A 20,123-nucleotide genomic window follows, 5' to 3' on the forward strand; every position below is an offset into this window, starting at 1 on the left:
GCTGTGTCTATGTCCAAATCTCTGATTCTCTGAATCAGCATCGAATCTTCAGATTCAGCTGAATTGAATCGGGGATGGTGATTCAAATTAATGCATCGATTCGGGCCAAATCCAAAACCAAATCAAATGTAGCCCATTTTGCACACCCCTAATATATACCATGTGGGAAACCAATACCAATTTTTCCTTAGAAGCACTCTGTCATAGTAAAAAATCAAAATACTTGTTTCTAAGGGAAAACTTTGTCATTTTTAGAAGGATTCTGATTTTTATAAGAAGATACTTGTTTGATATTGATCTTTTTTTTTAGTATCTGAAGGAAGTTAAGTCTGAGAATTGGCTCTTTTTATCTTGCAGTGCACTGTTACTTGCGGTGGTGGGGTACGGACTCGTAACATTACTTGTGCTAAAAACAATGACGAGCCATGTGATATTTCAAAAAGACCAAATTCTAAGGCCCTGTGTGGACTCCAGCAATGTCCTGCTAGAAAGTTGATGATATCCCCACTAACACCCGAAAGAGGAAAGATCCTAATCAGAAAAACAGCTGGTAATCCCAGAAGAGGCCCACCAGGCAGAAAAACCATCCCTAAACCACGTCCAAGAGTCCAGGTGACAACAAAAGCACCTGAGACCAGAAGCACACTCACCCTGGCACCTACATCTGCCATTCCTGTCAACTCTTCTAAAGCCATGGACAACATGGAAATAAAAATTTCCCAGAACACTTCTACCAGATCAGATGATGATTATAATCCCCCCTCTGTGTTTAATGGGAGCAGCTCACACCAAAATAGCACTTTCTGTCCTATAAGTAATAGCTCAAAAAGTGAAAATATAAGGGATGCCAAAAATATCTCTAATACAAAACCAAGCACTACTTCAGAAGGGATCATGGTACCAAGAGGAGTGACCAGTCATTCCTTCTCATTTACTGGAAATCCAGAAGTTACTCCAGGCTATGATTACTTAACCGAGGAATCGGATGATACTGACTGGTCAGTAGGAGGAAGTGAAAAACCTACTGCCATTCCTGACACCATAAGCAACCCAGCAATCAAAACAGAGAGCACAAGACCAAAAGCCAGCTCCGATATAATAAAAAATGAGAGTCAAACCCCCAAAGTCTCACCAACATTTATTCAATATGAATCTTCTATACCATCTTCCAGCAGCATAGTAGCAGAAACAATGGCACCTTTAACAACAGCAAACCCCCGAAACATCAGTGTACAGATAGATACACCTGTTACAAATATGGCCCCCACAGAAGGATCTGTCACAATAAAGCCAACAGTGTTTAGTGACATATTAAGGAAACAGAATAATAATAGAATGGAAATGGAACACACTGACAAGATAACTTACAGTCAGAGTACAAGATCTCCAAGTCCTGGAGGTGCGCCAAAGAATCAAAGTATAATTTCAGAGGAAATTTGTCCAGATACTACAGAACTAGACCATCCAACAGTGTCCAACGGATTGGGGAGTGGTAGCTACTGGATTGTGGGGAACTGGAGTGAGGTAAGCATTTTTTAAAAAAACAACCCAAAAACCTCAGCAAATTGGTCTGAAAACAGCACGTATAATGGCCAAAGAAATATAAATTCTTGATTTAATTCAGAATTCTTTGAAATGAGGGCCATGAATCTGAATTAAATATGAGTCATGCCATAAGAAAAATGGAGAATATGCTTAAGTTGCTAATGTATGCTAAAAGTGCTCCACTAACAAGACAGGACACCAGAAAATGAACCTAATATTTGGCTGAATCAGCAAAACTGTTGTAAGTCTCATGAACATGTGATTAGAACCAAACCAGTTTGGGTTTTTCACATACAGGGGGAAAGTATCCTCTTAGGTGAATCCTGAATAAGTTAATGTTCACTAAGGAGTGCCGAGGAAGCAGGTCAAAGTTACAAAGTGCAATGAGCTGTTTGTATTTCTTTATCTTACACTTAGCATGAGATATCTGTAGAGGCTCCATAATATTGCAGTCTATGCTCATAAATTAATTCCCTCTGAGCATCTTTCATTGTCTAGCTGAGTTCATGCATATATTTTAACTGTTGTCGGATGAAGCACATTTACTCCATTATTCAAATACATTCTTCAGTGTGTTGATACAATAGATGATTGTGATAGTGTTGCTATTTCACCTCCCCACCAGGAATGATCTATGCTACTGACAGTAGTGTATCCTAATCCCAAACTCATCCTGCTTAGTTACACAGATGTAAACCTAAAGTATTACAAGGTTAGTCCAGATTTACACTGCAGTAATTAGGAATAGAACTTGGACTGACCACTGTATCTAGCAAATGAATGGTTACACGGACTTCTATGCTGTCTTTTTAAATAATTTAATTGATAACACTTTGGAATTGGAAAGGAGTTGAAAAGGTTGTCTGTGTACATGTGCCTGTGGCTGTGGGTGTGAATGTCTGCTGGCATATAAATCAGAGCTGTATCTTAATTGGCTACTAGTATAAAACATCTAATTTACTTCTGAACATGGTAAGAATGGGAGGTTAGGGATATAAGTAGTGTTAATCTATTTGTCTTGTTATTAACCCTCATCTTCACAGACAGAAAGAGGCAGTTACCTTTCACCTGTGTTAATCATGGAACCAAAAGTGATAATTTAATGTCCAACAATAGCAAAAATGGATGAGTCAAAAAGTTTAACATTCTGTAATAGTCACCTGAATTCAACAACAGGCAATGGCTTGCTTTGTGAATCTATTAAGAGTCCATTTGCAGTTCGTGCCAAATTGTCAAGAGTGATTGCACGACGCAAGTAATGACTCACCGTGAGTTTGAAAACTCATTCAAGACCATTGTCAAGAAACTAATAACAGCACTTTGAAGGTATTTCAGCTGGTAAATAGTGTGTGGCCCAGATTGCACAGCTTCTTGCACAACAGAAAATTGTATTGTTATGGAAGAGCTGTATACCATCCCTGCTTATCTCACTATAATTCCACATGCTAAATAACAGAGAGAGGGGAACAGCTGTCTATGAATGGGCATTCAGGTTTTGCCTTTCTTGCTCATTGCTGAATGCTTTGTTCTAATGGAAAATTTCTGCTTCCTGCACTCCAGCGTGTTTGGACACACTGCTTAAATGTAAACAGCATGCAGAAGCAATGTAGATTGCTAGTGTCAATTGTCAGTGGCCTCTGAAATCTGTTTACTGTTCGTTTGACATCACCGTTGATTTCCTTCATCCATCTCTAAGGTCAGTTGTTCTGGTTCAAAAAATAGATCACTTTATAGCCATTTTGATGAGCTCTAGGATTATTATTATCCTGGAGGTCAGGACTGAGGAGTGGCTGTCTCATTCAAGCAGAAATGCTAAATATATATATATCATCAGCAAGGTTCCAATGAGAGTATTTATATTTATTTCCATCCCATTTTTCTCTGAAAATACTTTTATTTGTATGCAAACAGGAACAAGGATTATTCTTTTTTTTCACCAAGAAATGTCAGCGTTTTCCAAGATGCCTGAAATTAGCCATTTACAAAAGTTAGTCCTTCAACAAGCCTTATTTTCACAGGTGCTGGTCTCCCACCTCTCACTGACTGTTGTAAGGCATAAAATGGATACAGTTCAGGCAGCCAAATGTCAAAGCTTTAACTTATGGTTTGTTGTGCTTCAGTCTTGATGAAGAAGGAACCTCGTAGGGCAGTCAGGAAGTGGACCTGTCTCCATTTCATTCAGCACTGGCTTTCTGAAAGGTACAACTTCAGGGTCAAAGAAGCGTAGGGCTGGAACAGACCTCAGGAAATCATCTAGTCAAACCATGTTGCACTGAGACAGGGCGCATGTACACAAGATGCTTACTGCACATTAACCTAATAATTCTGTGCAGTAGTACAGCAGTTAAAAACTGTGCTAATAGCCTACTGCTCAGTGTTTTTAAGCTAATGTGCACTAAGTGTCACAAAATAATTGTGCTCCGGTGCTACTGCACGGTAACTCTAATGACTGCCCATTTAGTTAATACTTCATTAAACAAGTACTAAACTAAATGGGCAGTAATTTAGGCACATTTATGAACATGTAGATGTGCCCACAGTGTCAAGAATATTTAGGCCAGTGGTTCTCAATAGAGGTGCACCGATACATAGGTCCAATATCAGCTCAGCACTGATATAAAGAAAATTGACTGTATTGGAAATCAGCTTTTTTTGCCTAATGTGGCCAATAAATGCCCCGTGCACATGTGCAGCCATAGTGCAGCATGTAGGCAGCGAGAAGCACAGCCCGGCATCTTGGAGAGCTGCGTCCAGCTGGTTAGTCTGTTGTGATAGAAGTGAAGGGGTGGAGGAGGGAAGGGGGCTGTGCTGAGCTGAGCTCAGGGTAGGCAGTGGTGGCACTGGGAGGGAGGGTTGGGGGGTCGACAGTGAACTTTGGGGTGGCTGCAGTCCCCCTCCCCCTTGTAGCTCCCCACCCACCACTGCTGCCACCCGCCCTGAGCACAGCCCAGCCCAGCCTCCGCTGAGAAGAACCTGATGCAGCCCCGGCCTCAGTCTGCAATGGCAGCCCGCTCTGCCTTGCACAGATCCGCGCAGGGCCTCCTGGGGTGTGTGCAGCAGCAGAAGCCCTACCCCCTGCACCTCCCAGATGAGCCACGGCTCTGTTCTGAGCCCCACCCTGCCCCAGCTGGGCAGTGCCTGCCCCAGCCCCTGTCCCAGCTCCATTCCCTCCCTTATCATGGGGGCCTCGATCTGCCCCGCAACACCCCTTCCCTTCCCCCTCCCCTTCCACTGCAACAGCCTTACAAGCCAGACACTGCTCTTGAAGCTGCCGGGCTGCGTATCGGAAATCAGATTGGTATTGGCCGATATGCCTCCTTAAAATCAGCTATTGGTATCAGCCCCAAAAATCTCTATTGGTGCACCTCTACTTCTCAACCTTTTTAGACTCAAAGTACTCCTCAGCAGACTCAAGGCATCCCTTGATAGACTTAAAGTGCACCTCAGAAAATGCCAGCTCTTCACTTTGTTCTTATTTTTTTACTATAAATACTAGAGCAATTATTCTGTTGCAAAGAACTCAGAAACACCTCATCAGGGCAGAATGATTTTAGCATTCTCCTATTTGAAATCTCTGTGTTTATCTTGTGAATCATGTTTGCATGCCTAACGGAGCTAACAATGTATGGCACCTTACAGCAACCTTGACAGGATCTCAAGGCACCTCAGGGTGCCACAACACCCTGATTGAGAATCACTGATTTTGACCATCCTGGATAGCGAGTAATTGTTCTCCTTTATAACAAAGTTTTATCTATTGGAAGACTTGTATATCTCACCATAGTTTTCTCTTTCCTACAGCAAACAAAACCATTTCTTTCAATCTGTCCTTATAGGTCATGTTTTCTGTTACATCCAAGATTTTGGTTCCAAGCAGGCAGTACACCTCCCAGGATGGTTAGATTGGTAGATGAGTGCCTCTGCCCCTCCCTCACAAAACAGTATCTAATCAGCATCCCCCTTCATTCTCCCATCTGGGGAGTAGTGCCTTTCTGATGGGGAATGTGGACTTATGCCTTTCGAGAACTACACTCAATGTCATTTCACAAAGGATACCAAACATTTCCAGCCAGTAAAGGCTTTTGGCCCGTATCTGAATCTGTTTTCTTTAAAATGGCCCCCCTCTTTATGTTTGGTTTACTCAGTACTGTCAAAATACTGTTCAGTACATTGTGTCTTCTGTTCTAATTCTTATTTATCTCCTTTGGTTAGTGGCAGCATTAACAAAGGAAAAGGAAATCAAGTGAAGAATAGGCATATTGACATCTCACCCAAGAAAAATAGGAAAAAGTTGGCTGATCAAAGACTGAATTATAAGAAAGGGAAGCAGAACAGCTGATAAAAATTAGTATTGGCTCATTAAGTAGAAAAAGTCTGCCAAGGAAAAACAGTTCATATTATAAATCAGAAAGATGTTCCTTGTCATGTTCCTAACTAAGCAAAAGAATACTACTTAATGCTAAGTGGGAAGGCTTGGCAAAACTTGTAATCTGCCTCCCGAGCTTTGGGAATATGGGCTGGTCATTGCACAGTCAGACCTGAGGAGAAGTGATTGAAAAAAGGGATCTCATTTAATGATACATGAGAGAGAAAAATTGGGAACCTCAAATCTAGGGCAGAAGATCTCAGACTACAGAGATCTGTGACTGCTGTGAGTTGCTCTTCAGTGGTGCTTATTAGTGCACAGTAGATACTTTGGTCCATGCCAGTCTCTCAGTACTACTTTTTGTTAATTGGTCTCTGCCATCAGACAGTCACTTCAAATTTTATGCAGTTCCTGCTTTCTTTCATTTCCTCTTGTCATGGTCGTTAAATGACTTATCAACTGTGGTACTAACATCACCCTTTCATCGCTCAATTGTGCAGTGTTCTACCACCTGCGGTCTGGGGGCTTTTTGGAGACACGTGGAATGTAGCAGTAAGAATGAGTCTGACTGTCAACATGTTAAAAAACCTGACCCTGCAAGAAGATGTTATCTCCGCCCATGTGCTAACTGGAAAACAGGAAACTGGAGTAAGGTAACATCATCCAGCACTATGTACATTAGCAGTAAGTTCACTGACTTCAAAGATGAGGTATTTACATTTAGACTTAAAACAACAATTTACTGACTGATTGCACACATGATTCCCAGCTACCCCTTCTGCATTAATTTGCAGATTTCCTGGATAACGTATTTATGGAAAATTTCATTCTGTTTGTGTGGTCTGCCTAATCTTTGCTGAACACATCTGTTATAAATTCTGTTCTCTCTTATTTGTGAGTTTGGGGGTTATGGTCATTAAATCTTGCATTTCAAGATATGAGCAATAATAGCAATATCATCAGGAACCCTACAGCAAGACTCCTACATGGTGTTATGTATGGTTCCTCTCACTTTTCTTGTGACTGTAAGGACATTTCCCAACTACAGTACCAACATTAAAACTTTGCTATCAAGCTGTCATGGGCCTGAACTAACACCCATCAAAGTCATAGTAGTCAGTTAAAGGAGACACTGAAGCATGGCCTAAAACAATCTTGTAAGCTTGCAGCCTGAACCCCAGAGAAATCCCTGCCTTACTTCAAAAACTGAAGGAAAATACAGTTAAAAGGCTGCCCGTGACTGCTGTTATAGGGTCACATGCCCTCCACATTACATGCACACTTTCTTGTCATGATACTCAAGACTCTTCAAGGTTATAAGAAAATGAAAATAACTAGATTTGAGGCCTTCCTTCCCCCAATATAAAATGCGTAAATATAGGGTGACACATCATCCTACATCGCTGTAGCGACACATTATATCACCATACAACATGCTACAGCGATGTAGCGATCACATGAGTCTACACATGACCGGCAGCTACTTCGCCATAGCAGTGTGCTCCCACATTTTAGCACGCTGCTATGGTGAACTAGCCTCTAAAACTAACTGTGCACTGTGTGCATGGCACAGTACAGGCAGTTACTGCGCCATGCTTTAGTACTTCCAATCCAAAAAGGAGTACTAAAGCACAATGCAGTAACAATGTCATTGTAAGGCAATTTATAGACACGCCCATAAGGCCTGAAAGATGGTGTTTTGTTAAAGCTGCGTATTTTTTTGTTTCAAATCACTGATAAAATGCTTTTCTAAATGCCATACTGTTACCAAAGTGCTAACAGAACATTGAATCATAAATACAGTAATATTGTTTCAATAGTGGAGAAGAAAAGCAGGTCTTGGGAATGCTGTATATTCTGTTCTGTAGGAAATGACATTGCCAGTGACGTAAAGGCAGATTCATAGTCAGAGAGATCTCCAGAAAGGTTGACTCACTATTGTTAATGCAATTGTATCATACCAAGAAGCCTTTTAATATATGATTTGTATAGGAAATCCCATGATAGGCCAATGAACCACTTAATTTCACTTGAACCTCAAAATAAGGTTTAGCTAGAGAACTATGCGATGCCTAGACCTACTGAAAATCCTTTGGACAATGATGAATCTTGCCTCGCTTTCCTCCAAAAAAATTACTTCCTTTACAAGTGAACAATGGCTGTACCACAGCCATTGATTTTAATTATAAAATACTGTGGACAATGGGTAGGTCAGAGAAGAGTCCGACTATGTGCCTAAAGTGAGTTAAAAGCTTGTTTGAATTAGATCCTTATCATGTTAGATCCTTATCATCCCAGGAATATATTTTTGTTTGCTGATGTAAATTTTTTACAAGCAGTTGTGATGGTTTTTACTATTTGTTATTATAGATGTTTATACTAACAATCCAGCAACATGCCCATCACAGAAGTATTATTGTACTGTACTGCTTTCCTGTCTAAGGAAGATGATGACTGGTTGCTATTATCTGAATGAAATACTTTCTTTGATTAAAGAAGAATGCATATCATTTTGAGAAATGAACCTTCATGTTGCTAGAAGCTTAATACAATATATTAGGTAGCCTGAGCTTCCACCAATTTGGGAGCTGAGGGAACTCAGTACCTTTTAAAAACCAACTCTAACGGCACAGGAACAAGTATATACAAAAATACAGAGCACTGTTCCATTCTGCCTTTGAGAATGACCAATGTTACTAGGTATTTTAGAGGAAGATGCAAAATTCCAATGATACCGTGTTTTTTTTCTACCTTCTGGTAGAAGTTTCCTTCAAATAGGGCTGGGTAATTTTTCCCAGCAAATAATTTGTTTGCTAAAAGACACAGTTTTAGTCCTCTTTTGAGTTTTTTGGGGTTGAATACACCAAATATTTTCAGCTTGAATAAAACTTGAAATGCCTCCAAACAGGGGTCAGTAAGACTAAAGTTAACATGCGACTGGGGATGCTCCAACAATTCAAACACCATGTATGAATGTGGAGGACACTTTCAGACTACAGACCACCCTGCCCATGTGGACAGGAACCATGCATCAGTGAGGACCTCACTAAGGTTACAGATCAAACAATAGTATTTGCCAATTTCTGGACCCAGATTTGAACATGGTGACAGGATATGGGAAGATGCAGCAGCTTGAAAAAAATATGGGTCCTGAAGGTTAAATTAACAGAAACACAGGTGGATCCAGGAGCAGAATGAGAGGGTACAGCTGCACTCCCTTCTGCTGTGCAGTACACGTGCAGTGGGTCTCTGAGCTCCAGCTGGTCAGCATAGACTCTAGCTGGAGCTCCATGGGCCTGAGCTCTTTGAGCTCACCTCCTTCCTGCTGAATTAGGGGCTGAGAAAAGGTAGGAGGTGAACAGCAGTTGTGCTGATGCCCTGGGCTCCAGAGCTGCACACCAACCGAATTGTGAGCTCACGCAACTCACTGAGCATGCAGTGTACAGCCAAAGCGGGGTGTGACTATACCACTGCCCCTGCCTAGATCCACTCCTGCACAGAAATAATGATGGCAGCATTGGCCAACCTTTATACAGAAAGCGAATGATTAGAGCACTCACCCAGGCTGTGGGAGGTTCAGACTAATTTCTTTCCACTGCCTGAGGGGATTTGAACCTGTATCAGAGAAGGGCCCTGCCAAGCAGGCTGTTGGGTGGACCAGCAGTCTTTCCTCTTGGTGTTGTTCCTTTTCTCACAAATATATTAGAAGAATGATTTGAACCAAGATCACCCTAAGCATCTCTCAGCCTAGAGCATATTCTGACCACCCACCTGTTTTGTATTCGGAGGTGGAGCTCCCTCAATAGGACCTTATTTGAGCTGATTCATGTTGGATAAAATATTTAATAGTTATTGAGACAAGGAATGAGAGAGGACTCAAGAGCCAGAATGCCTCTAATGCAGTGGTTAAGAAGAAACATGATAATATCTTCTTCTGGCAGTTCTGTGAATTTACCTTTATTTTCCCTTATATGGAACATTTCTCTCAATATGAGACAAAATCTTGGGTTTTGTTTGTATTTCAGTTCAATCTCACCTTCAATTGTCTGTCCTCCCCCCCTCCCCCCCAAAAAAAAATTCAATTCGGTTTCTGAACTAAAAAGAAAAAAATCTATTATTCACACAGCCTTCCCACAATACCCTGATTGGCAATTAGCTTATTTCTTCCTTACAACACAAAGATACTTTAAAATATGCTTGCTTGAGCATCTGTTTTTTATTATCTATGACTCCCTTTTGCCGTGACCCTTTTGGAATCAGCTATTAATAATCATGGTGCATTCAGATTTGCTCTGATGAGTAATATGATTTTTCACCCTAATTGTTCCAAAGATAAACAGGAAATTTCAGTCATGTCGCACAAAACAAACAGGCTGTGCTTGTTGTGATCCCCCACAAATGTGGAAATGACAGGCTGTCAGAGTTCCTTCATCTAAAAGATGTGCTCCTTTCTGTTCCGTGTACAGTGCTCTACAAATTGTGGTGGTGGTTTCAGGACCCGTGATATTCAGTGCACAGATGTTCATGATAAGCGAGTTCTAAGGCCTTTTCATTGCCAATTAGTAGGACATAAACCACAGCTGAACATCCGTTGTAATACAGAGCCCTGCATGGAGTGGCGTGCGGAGCCCTGGAATGAGGTATTGTCCTATAAAACAAGCTGTTCAAATGAACAATTAACTGTCAATTACTAAATGACTGTTATGTCTCCTGCTATTATGTGAATTTACCCTCCAAGGAAGACATTGCAATTGCTAATCACAGGCTCTGAGGTCCCTGTTTGTGATCCCACAATACTTAGGATAGAAATAATCCATCCCCAAGCCACTCATAGGGCTGCATACCATATATAGCCAAGCCTGTAAATGTCCATGCCATGAATTTGAACAGCAAAAGCTGTTTTCATAAGGATTTGTTTGAACTACAGTATTACTCCAGAAAATGGTTACTAGTTGAGCTTATTTCCTCCTGCTGCCATTCTGCGTTATCTTCCTGCTACAACCAATTTAGATTTTTTCTTCAAAATTAAAGCTGGGATTTTCAAATGTGTCTAACGATGATTATACCTGAAGGGCAATTATAGACAGGATGGAAATATGCTATTCTCTATGGCCACAGCAGACAGGAGTAGACGCAATAGACTCAAGCTGCATCAGGGGAAATTTAGTTTGGAGATTAGGGAGAACTTTCTGACTCAGAATGGTCAAGCTTTGGAACAGGCTACATAGCTAAGTTGCAGACTTTCCATCCCTGAAAACGGTCAAGAGCAGGTTAGACAGACAATTAGTTGAGATGGTTTGGTCAGGAACAGTCCTGACGTGAGCAGGGGGATGGACTAGATGACCTTATGAAGTACTTTCCAGCCCTGCTTTCCTATGATCCTAAGACACTTCTGTACCTAAATTCTACTGAAATTCAATGAAGGATTATCATCTAATTTCCTTTGTTCTATGGAAAATCCAAGCCTAAAATGCTAGCTGGACTGAAGGTGTTTCATTTTGGCTTTATAAAATTTCATTTGCTGGGCTTCAGTTTTGCGTACCAAATCCAGAGTGCAGGATGGACAGAGATTCTGTTCTGTTTAAACCACCAAAGCGTGGGGAATAGGAATTGCCCAAAAGTTTCCAACATTGTCTTTTTTCTATTTAAGATGGCTTGTAAAGTTCATTGCACCTCCATGTCTGCATTTTTCATGCTGAAAAAATTATATGGCTCATCACTCCCTAAAATCTGATTTAAGGGTAATATTCTGTTCTATTTAGCATGTGTGTCAATGCTGATGCTGTTCACCTTGTAGGGAGAGCAGCTCTCTTTATAGAAAGCAGCTCATCAAAAATTCCATGAAAATCAAGAGCAAAATGTTATCCAACGTATTTCTGCCTCTGTTTACTTATAAAAGCAGGTACAATTTTTTTTTTAATCATAGTTTGTCTTTGTTGCTTTTTATTTCCATTTTATAGCTAGCTTGTTAGTATATGCTAGATAAATTTTCATATGCCTAACTGTCTCATGAAAGTGGGCCCTTGCATCTCATACATTTGTCCCAGTAAGCAATAATTTCATATGAAAGTCCTGCAAAATCCTGCAAATCCCATGTAAAAACCATGACTTACTTTCTAACTTGTGCTATAAAAGTCATCCATGCCATACCAAATCTGAGTACTCTTATATAACTTCTACTATACATGTGAGGGGTGATCTTTTTACTGCTATTCTGTCTAGTATTCCTTATTCCTCTTTCCTGGCTTTTTGTCAGTATGAATGAGAATCATTAACATGGCTATCGTCATCTTTTGGTCATCAGATCTCATGCCTGTACTAAGCTGCCCTTGCTAATATCACATGAAATATTTCAAAAGAATGCTCTTGTTACCTTTTCAATGATCCTACATTTATAAAATCAATGTTTCTTGCTTTTCACTTCATTTTGTGTTGGGACCCAAAACTACTTTCTTTCTACTTTTTTTTGCACACAATTTTACCTTAGTGTTCAAGAACATGCGGTGGAGGCTGGCAAGAAAGACATGTTTACTGCCCAGTTGAGGACTACTGTGACTGGATGAAAAGGCCCAACTCCACTGCGCCTTGCAGAGAGCAACCTTGTACACAGTGGGTTAACGGGACGTGGAATTCAGTAAGATTCAATTCTTGCCCTTTTGGCTTATGATTCATATGCAACAATATATAATAGCATCTACCACAAAAAAAATCATCCACTTTAGACACAGAGCATGGGTTTGACTAATTTTAGCTCCAATTTCAAAAACTGTATCTGATGCAGAGGAACATAAAGGAAATTGCTAATAATTTTGTCTGACTCAGTCATCCTTGTTCACATTAAAACCAATGGCTGAACTCCAAGAGTGAGGCCCTAGTCAATGAATTACAGAATCACAGAGCTGGCAAGGGAATCCAGGCTTTCTTAGGATGGAAACAGTCATAACATTTGAAACATTTCCAAGTGTAAAAGGCTTGGGAACATTTTAAAAATGTACCATTTCAGCTACTCGACCCATATACAGCCCCTGTCATGCCCCTGCCCCAGGCCAAAGCACTTCAAAATCAGCGTTGCTGTGTGCAGCAACATGCTTCCCAGCTAGGGACATAACAGGGGGTTGCAGCAACATGTGGTGGTGGAGCAGAGAGAGTGCAGCTCCACAACCCACATCTCCTGGCATTGTGGTCCTTCCCACCCCCCATAGGAAAAGAAGAGAGGAGCAGGTCAACTTAATAAATGCTCTCCTCGCTCCTTGAAAGCCCCCTTCTGGGATGAAGAAATGTGGAGATTGGAGGGCTGGAACCCCAGGTCTGGTGGGGAAGACACTGGAGACTTGCAGCAGGTGTCTTGCACTGGGAATGGACTGTGGGTCTCCTCCCTATGGCAGGGCTTTAGCAGCACCACTCCCAGTGCTTTACAGGGGAGCAGCAGTGGCCAAGATGCTGGAAGACCATGAAGCGGGTGGAGAGCATTGTACTGTGGGATGCTAGAGGACTGAGGAACCCATGTAAACATCACGTAGAACAAAATGGCATGAAATAATCGTTGCTCCCTGCAGATATATTTTTGTCAGGCTTGGGAGCATTTTTATCCCACATGTGCATCTATGCTAGAGCCGTTTGAAACATTTTAAAGGCATTTCAGAGCTGTTCAAAACGCTTGACATCTTATGTCTGTCCACACACCCCTTGGGAGGCAAAACTGAGCCCTTTTTTAATCATTCACAGTATTCATGAGATACAGTATCCCTGGCAAGCTAGTTCCTAGAGCACAGGTGGGCAAAATGGTGGTTCTAGCCAGTGGTTGGACTCCATTTCCCCACAGCCCCTGCACATGACACTTTCCATGGAAAACCCAGTAGTGGCGGTGTCCTGAGAGCCCAGAGCCAGGGTTTCCATGGAGACTGGCCCAGCAGCACTGGCAGGGCATGCAGCTGGGCAGGGAGCTGCTCCAGCACATGGGCTCGGATCTTGCACTGGCAACAACTTGGTCCAGAGCCGGGGCAGAGCCGTGATCTGCTGCCTGCACACCTCTGCCCAGCATCTTAAACATCCCCAAGGAAATAGCTATTAAGTAAAGGAAATTCATTTTTAATTATCTGTTCAGGGATTTTTTTTCTTTTCAGTCTATTCTTAATCACATGAAATTTACTGTAGAAGAAAGCTGCAAGGATATAGGAGTAAGTTTAAGTATGTTCAGTTAGGCATAGAGGTTCAGGTAATGTTTCAAGATAATAACAAAGCATCTGTTGTATAAACATACCATGCAATACAGTATTGCAGGTAATTTAAAATAAAAAAATCTGGAAATCAGTTAACAAGAAATTTGATACATTACTTTATTTACAGAAGGCAACCAGGAGGTAAAAATACTGTATTCTATAAAGGATTTAACTCCAATATCTGAAGATGACACTGAGCTCTATTGGAAACTGAAAGTGTGGGGAGTACTATAAAATTAATTGCATTTCATATCAAAATAAATATCCCAGGAGTACTGTACTGACTGTATTATTATTATTTTATTCAATATAAGCTCAATTTTAATGATTTATCTGAAGCTGTCTCAGAATAACTACATTCTTGTTTGTAGACTTCATATATCTCTGTAAGGTTCAGGGAAACAAGATTAGAAGGTAATTTTCTGGATTTATGATTTCTCTTGCCAACTACTTCGCATTCAGAAGGGAAAATAAATTCTAATATCCACCAAATGCACACAAAACTTGATGAATGAAGAGGTAAGGACCGTAACACCCCCAAACTGTATTGAAAATTGTAGTAAAAAAATATTTCTCTCCATTGGCACCTGTATGCAGGCAGCACAAGCATCTGGGTTGCTTTTTCCTTGAGCAAACATTTGGTGGCATTTTAAATATCACCAAGGAAAGAAGCACCTCACTGAGCTTTTTCCAAACTTTATGGTCAGGCCTTTCTACAGTGAGGTGAGCAGTCAGTAGGATATAGTTACATTTACATAACTGTTGGAAAACACATCCCCCAGCTAAGAATTTTTATTTTGCATTAAAAATTGAAAACCAAAAACTGACGACTGTTGATTTGGAGTTGCTGCCTCATGGGGATCACAGTTCAAGCCATCATGCTGCCTTTCTCCTCTATAAGCCACACTCCTGAGCTAAACTATACCACAGTCAACTGATTTGCTGATTTGCCCACAATGTATCATGGGTCCACTGGAGCCTGGTGCACAATGGGAGCTATGCTTTGGCTAGGGAGCTTAGCACACACAGTACTTTGATCAAGCATCATTTTTTTTCTCTTACTTTAACACCTCATAGGTTAGAGCAGCTTTTTTTGCTGATTGATGGGCACACTAAAAATGTAACACAAGGTTCTCTTTCAAAGGATAATTCAGTATTACTGTACGTCTTTCAGTGCACCGTGTCCTGTGGAGGAGGTATTCAGCAAAGAGCAGTAATGTGTGTCAATACAGAAAACTATGCTACTGAAAATCAAAGTATGTGTGAGCATGAGCCCAAGCCTCCAGAATCTCAGAAATGCAACCTCCTGGAGTGCAGGAAAAGTCCAGGTATGATGATACAATCTGGGGGCAACGTTTTGAAAAGAGTTTCATAACCCAATGTGTATGCAGTGTTTTGAGCTGTCTCAAAAACCTGGGCTCAGTGCTGAGCTCTTCTGAAACTCTGGCCTTCATGGGCACATCCAGACAAGCGCACGCATGCAGGGATGCATTTCCCGTGGGACATATAGCAGTGGCCACCTAGCCAAAGGAGGGGGCATTGGGTGGTCTGTCTGTCCTCCCTCCCTATTCTGCAAGGAACCAGCAGCCCTTGAGTCTGTGGAACATCACTTGAGTGGATAGTTGTCGCAGGGCATGAAGGTGCCTGCTCCTTTAAGCACAGAAACTGCCTAGGGAGAGGGCCCTAGCAGTCAGGCAGGAACCCCACAGGTGGGGGTTACTGGCTAATGAGGGAATTAGCCTACATCTGCAGCAGGTCAGCTGACAGGAAGAGGCAGGGCCCTGGGCACATATAAACCCCAGGGCTGACACAAACGGGGGAGTTCCCTGTCAGCAGCCAAGGGGAAAGGAGCTCTCATAGAGGAAGCTAACTAGAGATGCTTGACTGCCTGTTCTGCTTCTGGTAGGATTCAGGGGCTCCAGGAGCTCACCAGGAACCCTGGCCTGCAAGGCACTTAGTGCTGGGGGAAGTTTGACTCTCTTAAAGGGACAGAGTGCACTCTGAACTGCTTGTATTATGTTATAGTCCAGGGGCTCATATTTTGATTTCTGTTTATAAACTGGTGGATCGGGCTGAGGCTATTGGGGAAGGAGGAGGCCTCATTGCAGGGCCCATTACAGTGTGGGGATCCCAGCGCTAGGGGTGCAGTGACAAAGGGAGTGAGCAGACCCTAATGCCAGTGTGGACGTGGTGCAGAAAGCCCGGTGAGGACAGGAAGCCGAGCGATAGCAAGGCCTCAGAGAGGCAATGTTAACATACCATCTGTAAGGCTTGGGGTGTGGTAAAGAGGTGGTTTTGGAGCCACGCATCTAGCCCATAAGCCTAAAGGTGCCCCATGAGGCAACCGTTTTGAGAGGGACCCAAAAAAAGGGTCCAAAAAACCCACAGGGTTCAGCGAGGTCCATCAGGACCGTGTCCAAAACAAACTCTAGGGCAGCCTCCCTATATTATAATTTCCAACAAGACATGTCAGGTGAGGAAAAGGGTGCCCGTTTGGCAAGATTGGCATGGTCATGGGGCCCTAGGGGCATCGCAGCCATCCCTGGGGACCTCATCCCGTGACAACAGTGCAGCGAGACAGGCCTGGAAAATGAATGATTGGGATAGTAATGACATCAGAGAGAGGTATATATGACATGATCATGGTTTTTATCTTGGCTCATTTGGAACAATGCATCTGGAGGCAACGCAGCTCAGTCTGAGAGCACCAGGACAGCCTAGTTTGGATCACGGTCATCAACATCCCTCGTGCATGAATTGCCTTAGAGTTCACTTGTTCCACTTGCCTCCTGTTCGTATGTTCACACAAGCTTAGACACTTGAATACCTACATGCACCTGTATGTACAGAATATAAATATCTTTCATTGTGTTCTTTGCTGCAGGCCTACTTTGCAACAAGGACAACATGTCAGTTCATTTCTGCCAAAAATTAAAAGAGATTGGCAAATGTTTGATACCATCCATACAGACTCAGTGCTGCTTCACATGCAGCCAGACCCAAATTTCTAATAAAACAAGACATGGGAAGCAGCAAGAAGACCTGAAAGAACAACACTACGCTAAACCTAGAAGAAAATCAGCTCTAATCAAAAAAAGGAACAGCCGACCTGTTGGGCACTAGCTGTTTGGAATGTGTTGCATTTAATCAAGGCTTCTGTTTCCAGGTGTTTTTTCTCTTTTTGATCCATCCAGTTCAAGTAGAAAACTGGGATTCAAAGGAAACATACATTTTTAGGGCAATCTATTCCAATTTATTCCTTCAATCTTTCCTTTATGAGAGTCGCAAATTAATCATGAATGATTTATAATCCCTGTTTGTTCCTGGATCATCCTATGCATGCAGGTATTACAGGTCAGGAACACGCTTACTGGAATTTTTTGTCTTCAAATGAATGTAATGCTTTTTGTTTTCCTCCATTGGCAAAAAAAGAATGAAATTTAGTCTCCCAAAGCAGCTTAACATATCAGCTGATACTAGTATGTGTCACAGTTGGGTCCAAGAGCCTCAAATGCTCAACAAATATTACTTAACAGTGCAAAATGATCCTCTTTAATCTATAACAAAGATCTCTACCACATATTCCACACACTGAATCAGTTATTTCTGTTGGTGTCACTCTGTACTGCCTAAGTGGTGGAAAAAGTTATTACAGCTCTCTCAAAGTCAGCTGAGGCCCTTAGTTTTGTGGGGTTTTTTTAAATATCTGTTTGAGCCAACTGTGTTTATTTAAATTGCTTCTTCACTGTTGTCCCTTTGAAAGGCTGATAACATAAAAATACCATCATCCTTTGGTTACACAATTGGTTATGAACTTGTATTTGTAGACTGGATTTAATTATCAAATTATATTAAACAAAAAAGTGCTTGATACTTAACTGCTTAAAAGATATCTCATAAATACTTAGTTCTAGGCAGGAATTTATTGATGCAAATATATTAGCTAATATGTAACATGTATGAATCTGTTAATCAAGATAATGGGCCTGATCTGGCACTATTGAACCAAATGGTGAACCTGATTTGGGTGAGAACTACATTGGGTCTCTTGAATTATGCAAGGGTTTGGTGCTCAAGTTCCATTACAGTTCAACAGGAGTTGAACACACCTCAGCTCTTCAAGGGAGCATGCAATTCTCCAGTCTACCCTGAAGTGTCCTAAAGAGTTTCAGAATGTGTTGTATAAGGACTTCTTGGTTTAATGCAGCTGTAAGATAGAATACACAGCCAGGAATGGAAGTGCTGCTCTGGAAAAAGGGGTAGGAATGTAAATAGTCATACTTGTAGGCTGACATTGTAAACCTGATTCAGTGTGCTAATTAAGGCTTGTTGCTGGAACCATGTAGGTAAGCACAGCCACTCACCTGCATGGGACCATTTGTGACTTCCAGCTAAGGGCTCTGTTCTTCACTTTAAGTCTTGTGTGACATTGTGTGAGATCAGGCCTCTTCATTTGTGCAAGGCAGTTTAAACCCCATTGCAGCTAATGGTTTATGACACTTTAAAACAGCTGTTAAAAATGGTGCTAACCCCATCCAGTATAGCTGGATGACAGCTACAGTGCTGTATAGGGTGTATATTCATGTGCATATACATAACCTGCAGCACATACATTTCTAAAACTATCCTTTCTGTGGTGTTACTGGACAGTGCTAGGTCTCTTGCTTATTATATAGAGTGATTTGCTTTAAAAATGGTTTGCTTTTATCTTTCAAAATCTTGAAGAATGAGTGTTACACTGAGAAATAAAATTGAAACTCATTCGTATTATTTGTGTACAAAATTATTAAATAAAATAAGAGGCTAGAAGTGGTGCTTGTTTGGCTCTGGGGAATGGTTCCACAGGGTTTTCCCATGCAGCTCTGTTTTCTCAAGCAGAGACTATGCGGCCAAGTCCTATGCAATTCCTTGAGGGCCAACAGCTAACCCACCTATGTCAATATAAATTGTGTTTGCTGTCCAGCAGCATCTCTCAGGAACTGGGACTGAAAAATTAAAGAGATTTGCTTCTCCACTGAATCCTTTAGGCTCAGAGTGACCTAGGGCATTTTGCCCACATGGAACAAAATGGGCTAGTAGACTCATACCTGGACCACTCATACAGGAGACTGACCAAATGAGCAAAGTGGAAGCATGAATATATGATACCCAGCTGGGATCTCCTACGCTCACTACAGCCATGATGGAGTAAATAGCATTTCCAGCTTCATTATTTTCTTCAGGGAAATGTGTTTTATTTAAACTTGTTGGACGTGAATTGGTGACAGGTCATGAACATTAATCAAATGATCTTCACTACCTAGAGGGCCAAAGAGTAGTATTACCACAGCTGGTACTAAGCTTAAAACTTTTTTAAAAGACTGTGACAAGCCTTTGTACTCCCACAATGCAATATATTATTCTGTTCTGCAGGTTCTTATACTGAATTCATCACCTCTGTGCCTACAATATACTGACTGCATCTGCAACTGACTGCCTTGATCAGTTTAGCAAGTTTCTGTTTTTATAAAATTAATCTTTTAAATAAAACTGGGATTGTGGCCTTAGTTCTAAGGATTACTAACCTCAAAATTGAATTAACTGCAGCCTACATGCACAGTGTAATCATGTTACTTTCTTATTCAGAGTCTTGTCTGAATCCATAAGTTGCTCTACAGTTCTCTTTGCCCAGTATCTGCCCTACCTATCCTAGCACTTAACTGCTTAAAAGGCAAATATTAACAGTTTATTTTTTACATTTCAATAAATGGCATTGCTTATGCAGGATGTGTCTGAGATTTTTTATGGTCCCAAAAGAAGAATCACAAATAGGAACAATTAGATAAAATGCTAAGAACACTCTACCCCTGGCATTTTTCTCTAATTGGGAACTTATGGTAGCAGAATCCCTTAATTGGCCATATTTCAGAGTTCAGTGTCCCAATAGAGAGAGTAGGTGGTTAATAAGGAAGTAGGGGACAGGCCATAAGGAGCGGAAGTAAAATACTCTAAAT

At 41.4% G+C, this 20,123-nt stretch overlaps 1 protein-coding gene across 7 annotated transcripts in view; it reads left to right on the plus strand.

The window, feature by feature from the left end:
- Window positions 1-19,891, plus strand: part of ADAMTS12 (ADAM metallopeptidase with thrombospondin type 1 motif 12) — a 353,569-nt gene extending 333,678 nt beyond the window's left edge. For 4 of the 7 annotated variants that reach the window (XM_059725239.1, XM_019495974.2, XM_059725238.1 and 1 more), the window contains 6 exons: window positions 358-1,524; window positions 6,412-6,564; window positions 10,378-10,551; window positions 12,399-12,545; window positions 15,305-15,458; window positions 17,015-19,891. In XM_059725239.1, coding sequence (XP_059581222.1) covers window positions 358-1,524; window positions 6,412-6,564; window positions 10,378-10,551; window positions 12,399-12,545; window positions 15,305-15,458; window positions 17,015-17,253 — 2,034 coding nt within the window. In that variant the 3' untranslated portion in view covers window positions 17,254-19,891. Of the gene's footprint in view, window positions 1-357; window positions 1,525-6,411; window positions 6,565-10,377; window positions 10,552-12,398; window positions 12,546-14,501; window positions 15,459-17,014 lie in introns of those variants that run through there. The other 3 variants (XR_002092999.2, XM_059725240.1, XM_019495975.2) reach the window with 3 other exon arrangements.
- The last annotated feature ends 232 nt before the right edge of the window (window positions 19,892-20,123 follow it).

Source organism: Alligator mississippiensis, chromosome 3 (assembly GCF_030867095.1).
Source record: "Alligator mississippiensis isolate rAllMis1 chromosome 3, rAllMis1, whole genome shotgun sequence".
NCBI classification, from domain to species: Eukaryota; Metazoa; Chordata; order Crocodylia; family Alligatoridae; genus Alligator; species Alligator mississippiensis.